This window comes from Sceloporus undulatus, chromosome 6 (genome assembly GCF_019175285.1).
Source record: "Sceloporus undulatus isolate JIND9_A2432 ecotype Alabama chromosome 6, SceUnd_v1.1, whole genome shotgun sequence".
In the NCBI taxonomy this organism is placed as follows: Eukaryota; Metazoa; Chordata; class Lepidosauria; order Squamata; family Phrynosomatidae; genus Sceloporus; species Sceloporus undulatus.
Window position 1 is genome coordinate 111,522,933 of NC_056527.1, and position 19,527 is coordinate 111,542,459.

A 19,527-nucleotide genomic window follows, 5' to 3' on the forward strand; every position below is an offset into this window, starting at 1 on the left:
GTGCGAGAGGGCATCTCCCACCTCATTCAGTCCTGAATCCCAGAATTCTGTGGGTACACTCCAAAGACCATAATGAAATACCTTGCTTTGATAACATTCCTACAAGCTGTGAGCTGATTTTTTCTCCTTCCATAGCCAAGAGAATTAGCCACTTTGATCTTTGTTTTTGCATGTTTCTTACCTTTCAAAGAAACTGTTTGATTCTGTTTTCAATACATGTTTGTAGCAATGGAAATCCAATATGTGTGAAGATATGTCATTTGGTAAGTTAGAGAGACATATGGGAATGATATAGTCTGTTAGATGTAGCTAGAAGTGGGCTGGGTATAGTTTGGTTCAAGTCCTCCTTTCTTCTTATCCTTGGCAGCATGACAGTGACATCTCTGCCTATACATATGAGCGCACCCTGATGATGGAGCAGCGCTGCCAGATGCTGCGACAAATGCGTCTGTCTAAGACAGAGCGAGACCGAGAAGTAAGTTTTTCTGAGACATAAGGTGGGAGGGAACAGGTTGAAAATAACTCAGCAGTTTCTGGATGCTCCTTTACTGCTTTCCCTAATAACGTTCTCACAGGCTCAGCTTGTGAAAGACAGGAATTCTATGTTGCGGCTGACCAGTATTGGCTCAGATGATGATGAAGAGACTGAGACTTATCAGGAGAAGGTGCACATGACATGGACCAAGGACAAGTACATGGCAAACCGTGGACAGAAACAGAAGACACTGGAGGGTTTCCAAGATCTCTTAAACATGCGCCCGTAAGGAACACTTGATATCTCAGGCCTCTTCACTTAACTCCTTCCCAAGATTCCTTGCTTCCTTTGGGTTCCTCTTTGATAGTGATGCAGAAATGATCTTGTGTCCCCCAGTGGCACAGTTCTGTTCTATGGCAAGACCACTTGTGGCACCATTTTCTTCCCAACCAACCATGGTGGGAATTGCAAGAAAGAAACTTATTTGTTGCTCCCTTATAACTATTACTGATTTTCTGTTCATATCTCCATATGTAAGGTTTTGGCGTTAATGTGTCTCTTCCCATCCAGGGATCAATCCAATGTGCGACGTATGCACACAGCTGTCAAGCTCAATGAGGTTATCGTGAACAAGTCCCATGAGGCTAAGCTGGTGCTACTCAACATGCCAGGTCCACCACGCAATCCTGAGGGTGATGAGAACTGTATCCTTATCTGGAAAGGTTTCTTTTATTCAGACTTTGGAAATCTTGACTATGCTGCTTGGCAGAGTCTAGGAATTATGATCCAAAAAAGGAAATGTTTTCATCTTACAGTGGGGCACAAGAGGGATTAGATGTGGTGTCTGGATGCTTTTGCATGTCTGCTTCCTTGACTCTCCTCTGTCCAGATATGGAATTCCTGGAGGTCCTCACAGAGGGGTTGGAGCGAGTACTACTTGTGCGAGGTGGTGGCAGTGAAGTTATCACCATCTATTCCTAGAGGCATGGGAGGTCTTCCTCCTGATGGACTTAGTTCTGTCAAATTGACATCTGCTTCCTGCCTGTTACCACCTGCTACTTGATCTCCCAAGAAGAGCAGCTAGCAGTGCCACACCACCTTTGCTTTCTTTTCCAGTGGCAATTGGGGGCTTAAGATAAGGTGATTTTTCTCCTTTTGGAGGAGGGAATGTTGACATTCCCTCCTATACTTCCATAAGGTTAAAGGTACATGCTAGGAACTACGTACGCTTTTAGACTTGAGTGGGAGATGGCTCAGTCTCTTGCCAAGAAATATAGGAGCTAGTGAGTCAGGTACTAATTTTGCTGGGGGTAAAAGGAGCAAAAGAGCAGGGAGAAACTCACTGCTTTGATTTTCTAGTTGCCACTGGAACTCTTCGCTAAACAAGAATAAGGCAACAGAATATTTCATCTGGATGAGCAGCTACATGCCACTGTCTATTAAGAGACAGAAAGGGGGAAGAGAGATGCAGCCTCCATTGTGCCATTCTCTTTTGGTCAGTGCCAAAGTCTTTCTCTATCTTTCCCTCAACACAAAGGGAAGGGCATTTAGAAAGATGGAGCTGACTTCCTGAGTACTTACCCACTATCCTAGACCTTTATGGGATGTTGTATTCCCAGTTCACTGCTTGTTAAGGCATGATGGTGGTGGATGGTTGATTCATTTAGCCAGAGTAGAAGTGGCATACTGGTGAAGGAACTGTCCTGCCAGTCTTTTCCCCCTGTGGCTCTCACACTCCCTTCTAGTCAAAGAAGGTAGGAGTCTGTTTTACCCGGTGTTTGCAGATATTCTATAAAATGACTGATGAGCAGAAGAAGCTGTACTATCTAATGGTTATGTTGAGGAGGAACGTTTTCTCTTTCCTAACTTTAAAAGAGAGGCAAACAGCAGTATCTTCTGACTTGCTTAACTGTCTTTGTGCTCCTGAACAGCTATCCCATCCCAAAAATTGGGTAAGAGGGAAGTAACTCTATATCGAACTATTAAGTGTCTCAGTGGTGAGGCTCCACAACTTGATTTGTGTGTGTGTTGAGAATGAGTCCTTCCTATCCTGACAAAAGCAAACACGGAGAAAAGGTGGTGTCCATATTGTCCCTTTCTGTTTCAATCATGGATGTCTAAATCTGCCCATGCCCTTGCTCACAAATAGTATACAGGGACCATTCCCTTGAGATAGCCTTAAAGCAGATGCATCTCTAGCCTCTCCTGTCTTATTTTTAAAGGGAATTTCACATACTTTCCTCACCTTTTTCTTTTGGGGGAGACCTTAATTTATTGGGGGTGTGACCTTGTTTACATAGCATCAAGTTGTTTGTTTTTTGCTTCCTGAATTATGTAAAGAATAAACATTTTATATATAATTTTGCCTCTTTGTCATCCTGTAAGGTCATAGGGGAGTGTAACTTGTGGCATTCCAGACATGATTGGTCTGCAACTCCTACTGTATTTCAAAGCTGGTTACAGTAGGCTAGACTGGTGAGAGTTGCAATTTAATGTCACTTGGAAGACTTCAAATTGCCCACCTTAGTTTATAACTGGGATGGGATTCTTGCAGCCCTTGGGAATTTCACGGGAACCTCCAGAACCCTCTTCCAACTTCAGCACAAAAAAACCCACCTTCAATACCAGCAGCTCTGCAACTATTTCAATCCCCTACAACCCCCACACCAAAGGTACAACCATCTCCATTAATGGGCACAAAAGGTGACCAGGAATTGCAACTCACTTCCAGATCATCCAAAACAGTGACTGTGGCTCTCCAGGTTCTGGACTGTGCCATCCCCCTGCTTTAGAGTAAATTGCCAGAATAAGCCAAATGCAATGGTCTAGGGAGTGTTGGGTGTGGGTGAATCAGCCATCACAGGCTAGGCTTTGATCCTATAGTGTTTGTTCATATCACTGGTTGAAAAATCAAGTGAGGGACATAAATGCATTGAATAGCCCTTTCTCTGGATGAAACACACTTGCTTATTTTGAATTAATTTCTGATTGCATTGATCTGCAAAGACAAATGACAATTCTTCAAGACATTATATGAGCAAACATCAGCATGCCTATAGCTCTTCTAGCCTATCTTTAGAGTTGAATATTTCAGAGGCTTTTTTTTAAAGGTAGAGATGGTATGGATAGGATCCAGATGAATGTTTGCATGACCATAGCAAGCATTTCTATGTTACATAAAAAGGAAACAAAAGCTTGGTTATTCACTGTTAGAACTTCTGGTAGCCATTCTAGGAAAGCTATGCAAAGAGGTTTGTGTTAGCACTTTTATTCTGCTTTAAACAGAAGAGGAAAGGTAAAAACCCGTCAGGGTGAGCCTTCTGCCTCTCCCCATGCAGCATATCAGTCCTTTGCATTTTGTTCTTCTTGTCTCTGCATTTTTCATCTTATGTTCCACAGAACAGCAGCGTTCACTTAAGAATCGGCAGCTTTATGAGGGAATGAGGTTGAGTGAGAGAAGAACATCCGGTGATCCAGACATCTAATGCAACACTTAGTTTCTGACACTGAGTTGGGTCATAGCACAAGACCCCCACCTGTGAACTCCATGCGCTGAATGTAAAAGAAAGAAAGGGAATGTGAGCCATGAACCTCAGCAAACATTTTCACAGTTAAGCTATTCTTAAAACTAGGGTTCCAAACAACAACAACAATAACAAAACAAGCAAGATAATATAAACATCCATATCTGTGATTTTGTTAAATTACTTTAGCTTTCATGGAGTTGAAAATCCAGAGGACTGCAACTCTCGTTGAGGGAAACAAATTTTGGTTCATCTTTCCATCCCCTTTACCTTTCTTCCAAGAACCTATCTGTGGGGTAATGGTTTGAGTGCTGGACTAGGACACTGCGAGACCAGGGTTGCAACCCCCCTCTGAACAAATTCTGCCAAGAAAACCCCATGATAGTGTTGCCCTAAGTCAGAAATGACTTTAAGGCTGACAACAAGAAATTAAGACATGTCCCCAGGTGAAAAAGGAAGATGAATTTCTTCCCTACAAACTCATTCTTAAGCCAGTATTCCTCTTGAAACTCCCAAATTCTCAGACTCACCTCAGGTGGTTCAATAAAAGCCAGCCAGTCAGAAGCATGTGTTGGCAACAATCCCATTGACTGGCACTTGTAAACAGCCAAAGCCAACCCTAAGAGGTTTCCAATTAAGTACACCAGACCCTGAAGGAATTTTTGGCTTGAACTCTCCAGTAATTTGAAGGCTGTGGGGAGAATAGCACAACAATCAAGAGGTAGAATGGACAGAAAAAAGGACAGATTCCACACAGTGCGATCTCTGAATGTGTAAACCTAAGTGTTTAGAAATGAGAGTACCTTTTTGGCTGAATTATAAGAGAGCGTCCTTTCATGCTAATAGTGTAAGAAATAGAGTTGCAATGCAGACCTAAGTCAAACATTTCTGCTGTGGACAAATGAGTATATATTACCTGCTCAGTGAACAACATGTGGGCTGTAGCAGTACTACTAAGGAAAGTCTGTGGATAATTAATCAGTAATTATTTATATGAAAAGAACTACTGATCAACACTTCATTTAAAGCAGCCTGCTTATAAACTCCAGACCTAGACACAGTCCATGTTGTTTGTGAAAGATGCTCACAATGAGGTATAGGGATACTACACACCTTTTTGCAGTTACAGCAGCTCTGCAATATGAGATTGGGCTGAAATACCTATAAAATCTCAGAATGATTTTCAAGGGCAAACAGATCACTATGCCATGTATATTTTTTGAGTGACTTATCTTACCTATGCTTTTTTGCTGCCAATGGGCAAAGAAAATAGCACAAATATTACTCATAGAGGACAAGAAAAGGAAGCTTCAGCTTACAGTGAGCCAGGATATGTGCTTGGATAAACTCTATGCATCTAAGGAAGTAGAACTAAGTTTACAAAAGCTAATGCTACAACTTCTTTTGCATGGTTAGACTCAAAGGTGCTACAAGGTTTCTCCGACTGGGATGAAGCCGAGTTAATCTTATTAAAGCAAAACAAACAAAAAGCAGGGCACGGTAAAATAAAAGCATAAGAACAAGGGGATGGCAGGGGCAGAGATAAACAAATGCACTTACTAGCAGAGATGGACATGAGTGCTTGGATGGGCCTCCAGGCCATCATACAGACCATCATGGTGGGGAAGATGGAAATTGTGTTGCCTGCCATGTACATGATGAACAGGTTCATAGGGATTTGCTTCAGGGGACCCAGGGCAATATCCCAGCAGCGCTAGAAGAAGGTTATGGGTAGAAAAAGAAAAAGGTAGAACTCAAGGGGTAAATTCTACACCCAAGGAGCCCACAGTGGCCTCCTGATTCCACATTCCCACTCGCCCACAGAAGAATCCAACAGTCCCTCCATTCCTGCAGTACACTACCTTTTCCACCAGGATACGATCTGTTTCCTGGACACTGGTATCTGGTACCTGCTTGTCCGAGTAGCCTATAGGATATAGAGTGTCCCCCTGACCGCTGCTCCGGTCACTACGGCCCCTGGCAAGAAATGAGAAGGGTGCCACTTCTGTCAAAAATGCATACCTGCCAGGGATCCAGCCATCCGCTTACACAGGGAGACCACTTATGGACACGGCAGATGCATACCTACTTCCACTACCTGGACCGCTCAACTCAATGGCCCATTTGAAACGCCGTCCGCGATTGGTCACCAACCCTCCTGGAGTGCTCATCGTTCCCTGCAAAAGATGCACAAACAATCCCTTGTTAAGAAGATCAGACAGCATCTAGTGCAGCAGTTCTCAACCTGTGGGTTGTGACCCCTTTGGGGGATCACAGGGGTCATCTAAGATCATTGGAAAACACATATTTCTGATGCTCTTAGGATCTGAGACACCATAATTTTAAGTTTGGGGGTCACCACAACATGAGGAACTTCAAAGAATTTTGGTCTGTTGCTTATAGAATCATAGTTAGAAGAGACTGCAAGGGCCATTGAGCCTCTATTTAAAAACCTCCAAAGGAGACTCAACCACACTCCAAGGAAGTTTGTTCCACTGTTTAACACACAGCCCTTACTGTCAGGATGTTCCTCCTAATGTTGAGCTGGAATCTCTTTTCCTGCAGTTTGCACCCATTGCTCCTATTCTCATTGCCCTATTCTCTGCAGCAGCAGAAAACAAACTTGTTCCTTCCTCAGTATGGCACCCTTTCAAATATTTAAGCAGGGCTATCATATCACCTCTTAACCATCTCTTCTCCAGATTAAACATACCCAGCTTCTTAAGTCACTGCTCACAGGGCATGGCTTCCAGACCCTTTGCCATTTTAGTCGCCCTCCTTTGCATATGTTCCAGGCTTCATTACATTCCCTATCACAAAGATTTGGCAAGATTTGCTCAAAAGAGGTGTGCCATTGCCCTCCTCTGAGGCAGAGAGAGTGTGACTTGCCTCAGGCCACTTAGTGAAGCCCCTACACTATTTGACCCTTACCCAGGCCTTTCCTTTTGCTTGGAGCCCAAACCTGTAAAACTAGAGAATGGACATTCCTGTCCCTCACCTGGAAATGGCTCATGTAAATTTGTAATCTTAGTCTGAAAACTATGGATGCCTTTGGAGACTCAGGGCCAGGTTCAGAGACCAGGCAATAATCCTGAGACTACAACTATGAATGCATCTACATCCTGTTGTCGTGTGTGTTCAAGTTGTTTCCCACTGACAGTTTTGTTTCAATTATTATTTTAAACCATTTTAACTTTTCAACTGTATTTCATTCTTTTAATAAGCAATCTATTTTAATATTGTAACAATTTCTGTTTTAATGTACCACTTTTCTGTGTTTTTAATTGTTTTGTTCTTTCAATGCTGTGAACTGCTCTGGGTCCCAGTTCTGGGAAAAGAGTGGGATACAAATAAATATAATAATAATAATAATAATAATAATAATAATAATAATAATAATAATAATACAGTGGGTCCTTGTTATCTGCTGGGATTTGGTTCCAGGACCCCCAATGGATAATAAAATCCATGGATGCTCAAGTCCCATTAAATACAATAGCATAGTGAAATGGTGTCCCTTATATAAAATGGCAAAATCAAGGTTTGCTATTAGAAATTTCACTGTAGTCTTAACTCATCTTATACCAAACCAATATATACAATACAAACTTCCCGCACGTCTATAACAATACATGCCTTGATTTACACAGATATAATTTTATAGCCTTATTCTTATCTCAACCTAGAGCTGCCTCTCCTATTGCAAACCATAGAATCCAACCAAATGCTTTGTTTACTGCTGCTACCTCTTGCCATCTTCTTTTTGCCATTGCCTTCCTCTGAGGCTGAGAGAGTGTGACTTGTCTGGGGACTGCAGTTTGTTTTGGATCCACAACAGCCACAACTGTATTGTTTATTGTTTGTGGTGAGTGTGTGGTTTTATGGGGCATTGCATTTTATTGTATTTTAACGTTTTTAATATCGTCGTAAGCCTTGATCTCATTGGAGGCAAGGTATAAATAAATTTATTATTATTATTATTATTATTATTATTATTATTATTATGGCTAGAGTTCAAATCCTAGTCACCAGAGTCCAAGTCCCAAACCGCAACACTACTGTAGAAATAACGTGGCTTCGACACACTTTGGTCCGAAACACACTGCAGAAATAACCCAGTTTGGGACCACTTTAACTGCCTTGACTCAATGATAGGGAATCCTGGGAACTGTAGTTTTGTGAGACATTGAGCCTCCTCTGTCAGAGAGAGAGAGAGAGAGCTCTGGTGCCACAATGAACTACGATTCCTATGATTCCCTTGCATTGAGCCCAGGGCAGTTAAAGCGGTCTCAAAGTGGGTTATTTCTGCAGTGTGTGTTTTGGACCTTTAACTTGCCCTGGCTCCATCCTGCACTACCCTGGGATTTGTAGTTTGAAGGCTGAACACCTTGTAAGAAACTACACATCCCAGTCTTTTCCCATTGGATGGAGCCATGGCAGGGGTCAGTGTGGACACACCTCATGTATGACATGAATGAATGGAATAAAGGACAGGCAGCTGCACTGGCCACAAGGATGGATTTAGGAAGCCTCTTTATCATCGTCACCACCATAAAGATCTCTTACCTCTGCTCTGGGTCTCCCCCTCCTTCTCCTGAGGTCACTTCCGCCCACTGCTTCCTGTTTCCGGTGACGTCACCAGCCCTAGGCCCTTTTAAGTTTTTAAAACCCAAAACCATAGAATTAGAGGCATGAGAGAGCCATACAACTGTGGTCCAAAACACACTGCAGGAATAACCCACTTTGAGACCGCTTTAACTGTCCTGGCTCTCAATACTATGGAATTCTGGGAACTGTAGTTTTGTGAGACATTTTAGCCTCAGCTCCTGTGCCACAATGAACTACAGTTCCCAGAGTTCCCTAGCACTGAGCCCAGGGCAGTTAAAACGGTACCAAACTGGGTTATTTCTGCAGTGTAGTCGCAGCCAGAGAAAGAGAGGCTGAGACCGGTTCTGTCCCTTGAGAGACTCTTTCGTTAGTAACTCTATCTGTTCCTCCAAATCTCTATGTTCTTGGTGGAGAGGAGGAGCCCTGAGGGCCTCAGTGCGCATGCGCGGCCAGCCTTCCCAGCCATGAGGGTTTTAATAGGTGAGTGCTTTAGGACTAAGGTTCAGCGGTCCATGACACACTGCAGAAATAACCCAGTTTGACACCGCTTTAACTGCCCTGGCTCAAGGCTAGGGAGATCTGAAAACTTTAGTTTTGTCAGACATTTGAGCCTGAGCTCTGGGACCACAACAACTACATTTCCCAGGATTCCCTAGCACTGAGCCAGGTCAGTCCAGGCAGCCTTAAACTGGGTTATTCCTGCAGTGTGTTTGTGTGCTGTAACCTGTCAGCAGTACTACCCATGGATGGGAAGGGCTTCTTGTTGCTTTGCAAGTGGAACAGCCTTGCATTATTATTATTATTATTATTATTATTTTGGCAAAGAAAACAAAATTGGGTCTAAAATCCCCAAAGAGCAGAGTTGCTGACCCAAGATAATTTGCTACCTGAAGTACTTATCCTCCTTTCCACTTCTCATCCCAGTAACCAAAGCCAGCCTACTAGTGTATGGGCACAAATAGCAACACAAGAATTGTGTTACATTACATTACAACACAAGAACGGATGTTACATAATTGTTCGCGCTTATTTTAACCTGTGTTGTTATATTTTATTGCTTTAATTTTAGCATACATATTAATTTTTAAACATTTTTTTGTAGAATGTACGCCAATATGGCAGGTTTCTGTTTCTATTTTTGTTAACTCAGTTGTATGTACAGCACTGTGTAAACCTACAGCACTTTATAAATAAAGCTTAATAATAATAATAATAATAATAATAATAATAGCAATTACAAAATAATTAGCTTCTGAGAGGGAGGTTGCTGTCTTAGCCTGTTGTCACACAAAAAATTCAAATCAAACCTTTAAGATTGATTGATTGATTTCAAAGAAAGCATTGTTAGATTGACACCGCTTTAGCCACCATGGCTCAATGCTGTGAAATCCTGGGATTTGTAGTTTTGTGAGATATTTAATCTTTTCCCTGTCAGAGAAATCTTGGGCCACAGCAAATTGCAACCCCTGCTCAGCCATGGAAACCCACTGGAGCAGATCACACTCTCTCAGAGGAAGGCAAAAGCAAACCCCCTCTGAACAAGTCTTTCCAAGGAAATCCCGTAATAGGTTTAGTATCATAGAGTTGGGAGAAACCGCAAAGGCCATCCAGTTCAACACCCTGCCATTTGCTCCATAAGTCTGAAATGACTGGAAGGCACACAACGACAACAGTTAATATATACTCTGCAGACTAGGGTTCAAATGCTGTCTCGGCCATATAAACCCGTTGGCTGACCTTGGGCAAGTCACTCTCTCTCAGCCTCAGAGGATGGCAATGACAACCCCACTCTGAAGAAACTTGGCAAGAAAACCCCATGATAGGTTTGCCTTAGGGTTGCCATAAGTCAGAATGACTGGAAGGCACACAACAACAACAATATCAATTTGCCATTTATGAAGGAGTCAGACAGTAGAAAAATTGAGGCGTTGAAGTCCAAATTGGAAGAGTCAAAGGTCTGGCATGCCTCTTCTGCCACCCTGCAAGAGGTGCCAAACCACCTCTGAGTATTTCTTGCTTAAGAAAACCCTGCCAAGCTCATGGGTCACCAGAAGTCAAAACATGACTTGATCATATGTGCAGAAATGCACACATTTCACAAGCTCTCTGCTGTGGTGATGATGAAGCAATGGAACAGAATGGAAAAACCAGTGGAATGTCAGCTATAGCTGAGAAGCCTGGAGTCACTCACTAATAGCATATTTTAACCAACTGAAATGATGAAAATATGCCTTTATTTCAAATGGGGAGCGTTAGCTGTAATTTTTGCTGTTCACTTCTACATTTTGTTTTATTGTCTGCTCAGCCGATCCCATCATTCACCATCACAACCCCCAGATACCAGCCCCTTTGGGGTGGGGGGGAATGCATGATCTTATTTATTAATTCCAAATCTGTATTTACATTAGGTGGTGGGACTGGATTTGTCGGCAGAGCCTTAACCCAGTTGCTGAAGAACCAAGGCCATGAAGTCACCCTGGTTTCCCGCAGTCCTGGAAAGAACCGGATTACTTGGGTATGTGACGTGGGTCTTGGCTTGAGCTTTGACTCTACTTGGAAGTAACACAGTCCCATCCACACTGTAGAAATAATCCAGTTTGACATCGCTTTAACTGCCCTGGCTCAATGTTAGGAAATTCTGGGAACTGTAGTTTTGTGAGACATTTAGCCTTCTCTGTCAGAGAGCTCTGGTGCTACAATAAACTACAGTTCCCAGGATTCCCTAGCACTGCGCCAGGACAGTTAAAGTGGTCTCAAAGTGGATTATTTCTGCAGTGTGGATTGGACCATACAAAGAATATATGTAAGCAGTTAGAAGATTGCCATAATCAGCATTGGCCACACCTTGTTGGGGGCCATGTTTTCCCAACCTCTGAGCAGAAGAGCTTTATACACTATTACAAAAACCTTGTGATTATGTATTTAAGTTATATTTACATCAGTTAGCCAGAACTAGGTTGGCAACGGTCAACCAGAGGACTTTTTCTTCAGTCGCCCCTAGATTGTGGAATGACCTACCAGAAGAGATTCGACTGCTCAGTACGCTGCCTGAATTTAAAAGACCAGTCTCTTCCAGCAGGCTTATCCAGATAGTTTTTAAATTGTGAATTTTAAATAATGAATTTTGAATGTGGATTGTTTTCATATGTGTACATATTATTTGTCATTAATATAAGACTTCCTGAGTGCAAAATTGTTCATTGGTGAAAAGGGCTGATTTGGAACTGTTTGGCTCAGATCTGCGTAACAGGGGAGGCTTTAAATGTTTAGGAGGGATCAACTTCTTTCCCACCTTGAATATACCCTGATCACCTCTGATTTTGAAAACTTAAGCAGGGTCAGGCCTGGATAACATCTGGTTAACCAGGGTCAGGCCTGCTTAATAAGAGCCCACCAGGAATCTCTCTGGCTGAAATTCAGGAGCTGCCAGGCAGAATTGACAGTTTTGGCCAAGATGGACCAGTGGTTTGACTCAGTGTAAAGAAGCTTCCTTTGTTCTTATCCTGTATCATTTTCCCTATTCTCCAGGATGAGCTTTCCCGTTTGGGGCTTCCTCCCTGTGATGGTGTAGTCAACCTTTCTGGAGAAAATGTCCTTAACCCCCTTAGAAGGTAAGTCCCTTAGCGCTCAGAAAGAAATCAGGTGGTGGTGGTATTAATACGACTCTTTCACCATCTCCTTTCAACCTCTGGCTATGTTTGTACAGGTTGATTCTCCCCTATCTGGAATTCTGAAGTCTGAAATACTTCAGATTCAAAACCATTTTCATGGGTGGCTGAGATAGTGACACCTTTGCTTTCTTATGCACAAAATTATTTAAAATATTGTGTATAAAATTATCTTCAGCTACGTACATAACATGTATATGAAACATAAATGATTTTTTCTTTGTATAGACTTGACTCCCATCTCCAAGATATCTCATTAAATATATGCAGGTATTTAAACAAAAACCACACACACACATTCAAATCTGAAATCCAAAACATTTCTGGTCTCAAAGCATTTCAGATGAGGGAGACTCAGCCTATACGGGGTCCGGAATTACAACTAACATAACTATCTGTAATAATGTTCCCCTTCTTTCTTGTAACGTAGTACTGTATAACAAAATTACTTAGCAAAAGCAACTTAGGCTGCATCCATGCTGCAGAAATAATTCAGTTTGACATCACCTTAACTGTCATGGTTAAGTGCTATGGGATTCTGAGAATTGTAGCTTTTGTGATACACTTAGACTTCTCTGTCAGAGAGCTCTGGTGCCACAACAAACTACAAATACAGGATTCCATAGGATGGAGCCATGGCAGTTAAAGTGATGCCAAACTGGATTATTTCTGCATTGCAGTGTGGATGCAGTCATAATGAGTTGGAGCAATATTACTTTCCTAGTGTAAGAAGCTAACATTTATAGGGTATTTTTAAAATTCCCCTTTTAAGGATATTTCAAGGCCTTTTAAACCATTTGGGCAGGGAGTTTTCAAACTTTATACCATTTGGGAGGCATTTAGTTTTTAATATGTTGTGGCAGATGGAGCTTTTAATGGAGGGTGTGTTGTGTTTCTTTTTTATTTTGTTTTAAATGTGTTTTTAAAACTGCTTTTAACACATGCTTTTAACAAGTGTTTTTTTGAAAATAGAAGTCTATGTCAATTGTGTTTTAATTTTTATAGTAATAGTATTGTAGTTGTACTATGTTTTTAAATGGTTGTAAGCCACCTTCAATATCAGGCTGCAAGAAAGACAGGATATAAATTACATAAATAAATCTAAAGGGTGATTTTTTTTTTAGCTGAAGTAATGAAAAGGAAGGGCAAAGCTGATGTAGTAGTCTGATCATTGGACTGCAACTCTGGAGACCAGGTTTTGAATCCCTGGTTGGCCATGGAAACCCACTGGGTGCATTAGGGCAAATCATACTCTCCAAGCCTGAGAGTGTTCAGATGCAGTCATTCTGGCCACATGACCACCAGAGTCATCTTCAGACAACACTTGCTCTTCAGCTTAGTAAAGGAGATGATTATCGTTCCTTACAGTCAGTTACCACTAGACATTCATGTCAAGGGATTACCTTTATCTTTACCTTTAAGTCTCAGACGTATGCAAAGGCAAAACCTTGCCTGAACAAATCTTGCCAAGAAAGCCCCATGATAGAAAATCGGAAGAACTTGAAGGCACACAAGATGACAAAAAGTTATTAATGAGGAAGAACAGACACATTAGGAGTGGCTGCATCAGTTTTCTTTTGGCTGAGTCTATAGGAAAGGAAAATGTTGTGCCTCCTTCTCTCCTCTCATCCCTGAGTTAACTGAGTGCAAATTACGTTTGCACTTTGACATCATTTTGCAGCAACTGAAGTAAACTGAGGACAAGGAGGAAAAGCTAGAGAAGGAGAGCGAAATTAGGACATTTTAAAAGCAGCATAAAATAGTAGGATGACAGGAGATTAGTCATGACTATCCCTGCCAAACTGGGACAGCTGCAGGGTGTGTAAAACAGCCATCATTTGAGCATCTTGAGTTATGTCTACATTTTTATTCCAAGAAGAATTTAGTAGATTTTTCTTAGGCTTAACCAAGTAGCCAATATGAACAGAGCAAGGGCAGAGAGCAGCCCTGGAGATTTTTGAGACTGTTTTGTGGCCTTTGACCCTTTCTTATTCCCCCAAACACCTTTTTCTGTGCTTTCCCTAAAAAAAAAAAAGTATGAATTGACTCTGGAAAGCCTCTAGGAGCAACTTTTAAACAGGTTGTTCAACATTTTAGAAATACCAGTTTTTCTCAGTTCCAAGTAGAGCCATCTTGGTGTTTCAGGTTTTTTGTTTGTTTCTGTTTTCTTTTCTTTTGTTTTTATGATGAGGTGGCCATCTGTGAAACCTCCAGAGGGTTCTAATGACTGGAAGTGACTTGGGAAACCATCATACTTCTTAACTGTGGAGTAGAGGGCCCAAATAATATGTGGAGTGACTCATTAATAGTTTTTGTTGGTGTTGCAGGTGGAATGAATCCTTCCGCCAGGACATAGTCACCAGCCGGGTAGAGACTACAAAAGCCTTGGCAAAAGCCATTGCAGAAGCTGAACCTCCACCTCTAGCCTGGGTTCTTGTCACCGGCGTAGGTAACCTCTTGACTGTAATTCATAATAGGTGTGCAAAAACTGTAGTCTCTCTTGCTTGGTGAAAGTTTTCATTGAAACTATTTTATGTGAATCAAACTGTGTTGTTCTTCCAGTGTGGAACAACCCACTGGGTATCTCCTACAAGGAAAATTGCGTGCCAGGACTTAGAAGACTTAGGCAAAACAGTAGCCACAACATATTACTTGCCTGCTTCTGGCTGAAGCCAACATTCCCAAACATTCCAACTGCTCAGAAGGTGCTATTAGAAGAGTGCTGACAGGTTCTATAAAGGGATATTTTGGATGAAGGAAAATCTTCTCACACAATCTGGAGACAAGGGGTGATGGTGTGCAGTCAGTGGGAAGAAGAACATGCGGCAGCTTCATGGCATTTCGATGGCAGCAAGGACACCCTTTTTCCGCTCCAAAAAGGAGTGGCATTTTGCCACTTCTTTTTGAGCTGGAAAAATGCCGGATCGGGGCCATGGCATGCAGTTGCTATGACCCTGATCTGACACTCTAAGGGGTGGCGTGACGCTGCCCCTTTAGGTCTGTCTGTTTTGGCCTAAAGTAGGAAGAAGTGGGCTTAACAACAACTGAAAGGGATATGACAATAAGAAAAATGAATGCAAAATATAAAAGCAGACTTTCCCTGTTTTTCTTTTTGTTTAATTTTCTTACATTGCATGTTCTGTGCTACTTAAGTAATTGCAACTAAACACCCAATTTTGTCATTTGGAAATAAATAAGGGTGGAAAGGGATTGTTAGTCGAGAGTGGGCAAATTGCAGCCCTGTAGTTGTTGTTTGATTGCAGCTCCCAGCATTCCTCACTAAATCTGATGGGAGTTGCAGTTCAGCATTTTATGCACACCTGGCTTAAGGAAAAGATAAGTGGAAACTTTGAGAGGAGAATGTGGAGTTGACTGGACAAGAAGGCAGCAAGGATGAGGGGCTAGGAAGAACCTCACACAGGCCTCGCAGACAGTGTGGGCAAAAGCTAGCCAGAAAGAACAGCTGAAAGGAGAGCACTTTGGAACTTGTGGGACTTGTAGCCCATGGAATTAAAGAAAGTGAAGAGAAGAACCTGTTGAGAAACTTTCATGAACTGATTTGAAATAGAATGGCTATCACATAGCTCTCCAGACATTTGTAGTTGTTGTGTGCCTTCAAGTCATTTGTGACTCTTGGCGACCCTAAGGCAAATCTATCATGGCGTTTTTATTGCAAGTTTGTTCAGAGGGGGTTGCCATTGCCATCCTCTGAAGCCCAGAGAGCTACCAAATTCCCACCTTCTTTTAAATTCACCTGACAGGTTTGGTTTTTTTTAAACAACTGCTGGTTTCTACTATGCAATGCTTTCCAAGCTCTTCCTTGCATAAGAATATTAGGAAAGGTGAGGTCATTAAATCAAAGTACAGTACAGGTTGAGTCCCCATATCTGAAAAGCTTGAATCCAGAGGTGTTTGGGAGTTTGTTTTTTTCAGATTTTGGAATATTTGCATATATCTAAGGAGGTATCTTGGAGATGGAATCCAAGTCTAAACATAAAATTCATTTATGTTTTGGATACACCTTATACACATAGTCTGAAAGTAATTTTATATACAATATTTTAAATTATTTTATGCATGAAACAAAGTTTGTGTACATTGAACAACCAGAAAACAAAAACATCACTATCTCAACCACACATGTGAAGTTTTGGATTTTGGAACATTTCAGATTTTGGAATTCTGGAGAAAGGAGACTTAACCTGTATAGAAAAAATAAACCACAGCAGTACAAATTGAGAAGTTTCCTGTCTGCTTTAGTAAATTGCTGTGAAATGTTTTATCCAGGGTATTACCAGCCCAGCCACACCACAAAATACACAGAAGACAGTCCTGGTGGAGATTTTGACTTCTTCTCTCGCCTGGTGACCCGTTGGGAGGCAGCAGCTAAAATCCCCAGTGATGCCACACGCCAGGTGGTTGTGAGGTCTGGTAAGGTGAAACATATGTTCTGTTGATGGGTTGAAGAGTCCTTGTTAGCATTATGGCTAAACCTTAACAGCAGTCCAGCAGTATAGAAAGGATCCATTTGTATTAGTGACTTTACTTGATATTGCTTGCATTAGTTTGGCAGTTTGTGGCTGGGAAAGATAGGAAGGCTGAGAACAGACCAGGAAAGTGAGTTTTCATTTGTTGCTAATCTGCTTCTGCAGTTCTCATAATTATTGGGGTAGGTGTGAACTAGGCCAGGCTTGCACACTTCAGTTTTCTTTGGTCGGTTCTACAGTATATAACTCTTGGATGTCCAACTTCTATTGGCTTTTCCCTGGAGGGGGGTGCACACCATTCAGTCCCTATGGGGACTCAGTTTGATCACTGACTGGGGACAGCCTGGGTAGAATTAGTTGTTGAGGAATCCAATTCTACCACTGGTTGTGAAGGGAAGCTAGACCTCCTCAGCAAAAGTGCTGAAATGCTTCTCTGCTGTACACTCTCTGCTGCATTACTTAGCCCAGTAAAGTTTATCTTATAGCAATTATGTGTGTCAGTATTCCGCACCAAACAAAGTCTCGGGGGGAGGGGGCTGGAACTACACTTAATTCTGGCACAGAATAGTCACTTTTGGAGACTCCACTTTGGGGTGAATTTAGATCAACCACAGAAATGGCAAATGCAGTGATTGGTGATTTTACAATTTATGTGAAAGTCTGAACAGATAGTGTTCCAGAGACAAGAACAAGGCTATGCAAATCAGGTAGGGGATGAACAGTGGTAACACTAGTTCACTAGGGCTGCATTTTCACTGCAGAAATAATGCAGTTTGACACCACTTTAACTGCCACAGCTCAGTGCTATAGAATCCTGGGATTTGTAGTTTGTTTTATCACCAGATCTCTGACAGAGAAGGCTAAATGTCTCACAAAACTAAAAAAAAACCATAATTCCATAGCACTTGAGCCATGGCATTACAATGGTATCAAATTGCATTATTTCTGCAGTGCAAATGCAATCTAGTTGTCCCAGGCATCTTGCAGAGTGAGGAGGTGTGAAAAGTTCTGAGCACTAAATAATGTGCTTTAAATTGCTGTTGTACCTTTCCTTGCCCCCAGGTGTTGTGCTGGGCAGAGATGGTGGTGCCATTGCCCAGATGCTGTGGCCTTTTCGCCTGGGTCTGGGAGGGCCCATTGCTTCTGGCCGCCAGCCTTTTCCTTGGATCCATGTGGCAGATTTGACAGGCATCGTGGCTCATGCACTGGAGCAGGAGGGGGTTAGCGGGATCCTGAATGGTGTTGCGCCATCTGCCGTTACCACCACAAATAAGGACTTTGCTCAGGCAATGGGATCGGCACTCCGACGGCCTGCCCTGTTGCCCCTACCAGGGTTTGCCGTATCTACCATCTTTGGCCCTGAACGAAGCATCATGTTGCTAGAAGGGCAGCGTGTGGTGCCCAAGAGGACTCTGGAGAGCAACTATTGCTTTGAGTTCCCCGATCTTCCCTCTGCCCTCCGGGATATTTTATCCTGAGCCAATAAAAAAGAAGCCTATGTATTATTAGCTTTATATAATGCTGCTGCTGTGTTATATATTATCAAATACATTATATATAGTGTATATTAACTATGTATGGTAACAGTATAGTATAGTAAAGTATATAGTTCTCTATGATATGTATTATATCTTATCTATAATAGTTACAATATCTAGCAGTATATATTGACAGTTGTATATTATTTACATTGGAAAACAAAATCCACCGAGATGTTATTTCTTTTTTCTTCTTCCCTTTAATATTTTCTAGATGCTCTGTTAGTGTATAGAGTGGACCCTCCACATTCTCTGGGTTTGAGGACACAGGACCCCTGTGAAAGTGGGAAAAACATAGAAAACACTGTATATTTTTTAACCTGAGAGAACAGCTCTCTAGGAAACTTTAGGTCCTTCAGCAGAACTCTTATGGTCACCATCCACCAGAGCCTGACCATAGAATTGTGCTGGCAGACCTACAAATGCCTAGAGAAGTGTTCTCTATAGGAATCTGTTATCACAACCAGTGCAACCTCTGGTGAAAATTAGCCATAGAGTACTGTTGGAGGACCTACAGGTTCCTAGAGAGAACATATTAATCAAATCTGTGAAAAGTCAAATCCACAAAAATCAAAGCTGCAAATGTGAAGGGCTCACTGTACTTCTTGCCCACACAAACACACAAGTGCAGTGCTCCAACACCTTAAAAAATAAGTTATTATATATTTTTTAATAATAAACAGTTATTTAGTCTGCTGGTCTTAAGGTGCTAAGGTGTATACATTTGATTAAAGCCTTCAGGGAGGTTTCTACATTCATGTTCAATGAAAAAGGTTTCAATGGAAGAACACACAGGAGGTTGTTCTGTATGGGGTGTGTGTAGGCTTAAATAGGTGCACAGCCTGGTTTCTTTTTGGAAGAAATAAAATCTGGCTATGGCGATATTGCATGAAGAGTATGTGTTTGCTGTGTTTTATTCTTTCTGTGACCCTATCATGGGGTTTTCTTGCCAAGTTTCCATAGAGGGGGTTTGGCATTGCCATCCTTTGAGACTGAAAGAGTGTAACATGACCAAGGTCACCCAGTGGGTTTTCATGGCTGAGTGGCGATTCAAACCTTGTTCTGCAGATCATCATCCAACATGCAAACCACTACACAACTAGACTATCTTTGTTGGAGGGCATAGTCAAATCTAAAAAAGGGCTGGCGTCAGGTATGCCACCTGTCTTGCACTGCAGAGTGCTGCATTACCATTACCACACTGAGGCTTTCCAGGCTGATAATGTG

At 41.9% G+C, this 19,527-nt stretch overlaps 3 protein-coding genes across 8 annotated transcripts in view; 2 read left to right on the plus strand and 1 right to left on the minus strand.

The window, feature by feature from the left end:
* Positions 1–2,835, plus strand: part of SLC12A6 (solute carrier family 12 member 6) — a 45,766-nt gene extending 42,931 nt beyond the window's left edge. For 2 of the 3 annotated variants that reach the window (XM_042471826.1, XM_042471827.1), the window contains 4 exons: positions 368–475; positions 576–760; positions 1,046–1,179; positions 1,365–2,835. In XM_042471826.1, coding sequence (XP_042327760.1) covers positions 368–475; positions 576–760; positions 1,046–1,179; positions 1,365–1,456 — 519 coding nt within the window. In that variant the 3' untranslated portion in view covers positions 1,457–2,835. Of the gene's footprint in view, positions 1–367; positions 476–566; positions 761–1,045; positions 1,180–1,364 lie in introns of all 3 variants that reach the window. The other variant, XM_042471824.1, reaches the window with a different exon arrangement.
* Positions 2,836–3,727: 892 nt separating this feature from the next.
* Positions 3,728–8,851, minus strand: EMC4 (ER membrane protein complex subunit 4). Of its 4 annotated transcripts, none has more exons than XM_042471831.1 (6): positions 8,566–8,851; positions 6,089–6,176; positions 5,862–5,976; positions 5,560–5,713; positions 4,530–4,690; positions 3,728–4,027 (listed from the first exon to the last, which is right to left on the minus strand). In XM_042471831.1, exons 4-6 carry the CDS (start codon positions 5,669–5,671, stop codon positions 3,992–3,994), a joined length of 309 nt encoding a protein of 102 aa, XP_042327765.1. In that variant the 5' UTR covers positions 5,672–5,713; positions 5,862–5,976; positions 6,089–6,176; positions 8,566–8,851; the 3' UTR covers positions 3,728–3,991. The 4 variants fall into 4 exon arrangements, with proteins under 4 accessions (XP_042327765.1, XP_042327763.1, XP_042327764.1 ...); XM_042471829.1 differs by having other exon boundaries at positions 6,085–6,176; XM_042471830.1 differs by lacking the exon at positions 8,566–8,851 and adding an exon at positions 8,458–8,478 and having other exon boundaries at positions 6,085–6,176.
* A 6-nt stretch (positions 8,852–8,857) lies between these two features.
* Positions 8,858–19,214, plus strand: SDR39U1 (short chain dehydrogenase/reductase family 39U member 1). Its single transcript, XM_042471828.1, has 6 exons — positions 8,858–9,087; positions 11,016–11,122; positions 12,136–12,218; positions 14,603–14,724; positions 16,563–16,706; positions 17,825–19,214. Exons 1-6 carry the CDS (start codon positions 9,006–9,008, stop codon positions 18,238–18,240), a joined length of 954 nt encoding a protein of 317 aa, XP_042327762.1. The 5' UTR covers positions 8,858–9,005; the 3' UTR covers positions 18,241–19,214.
* Positions 19,215–19,527: the final 313 nt, after the last annotated feature.

Bases quoted from the DNA above. Each gene is read 5' to 3' on its own strand.
- SDR39U1 (XM_042471828.1), top strand. From the start codon at position 9,006: ATGTTCTTGGTGGAGAGGAGGAGCCCTGAGGGCCTCAGTGCGCATGCG. The intron at 12,219-14,602 runs GTAAGTCCCTTA...TTGGTGTTGCAG, and splicing joins GTCCTTAACCCCCTTAGAAG to GTGGAATGAATCCTTCCGCC. The intron at 16,707-17,824 runs GTAAGGTGAAAC...CCTTGCCCCCAG, and splicing joins CCAGGTGGTTGTGAGGTCTG to GTGTTGTGCTGGGCAGAGAT.
- EMC4 (XM_042471829.1), bottom strand. From the start codon at position 6,170: ATGAGCACTCCAGGAGGGTTGGTGACCAATCGCGGACGGCGTTTCAAA. The intron at 5,977-6,084 runs GTATGCATCTGC...ATTTCTTGCCAG, and splicing joins GGTCCAGGTAGTGGAAGTAG to GGGCCGTAGTGACCGGAGCA. The intron at 4,028-4,529 runs GTGAGTCTGAGA...TTTTACATTCAG, and splicing joins CTTTTATTGAACCACCTGAG to CGCATGGAGTTCACAGGTGG.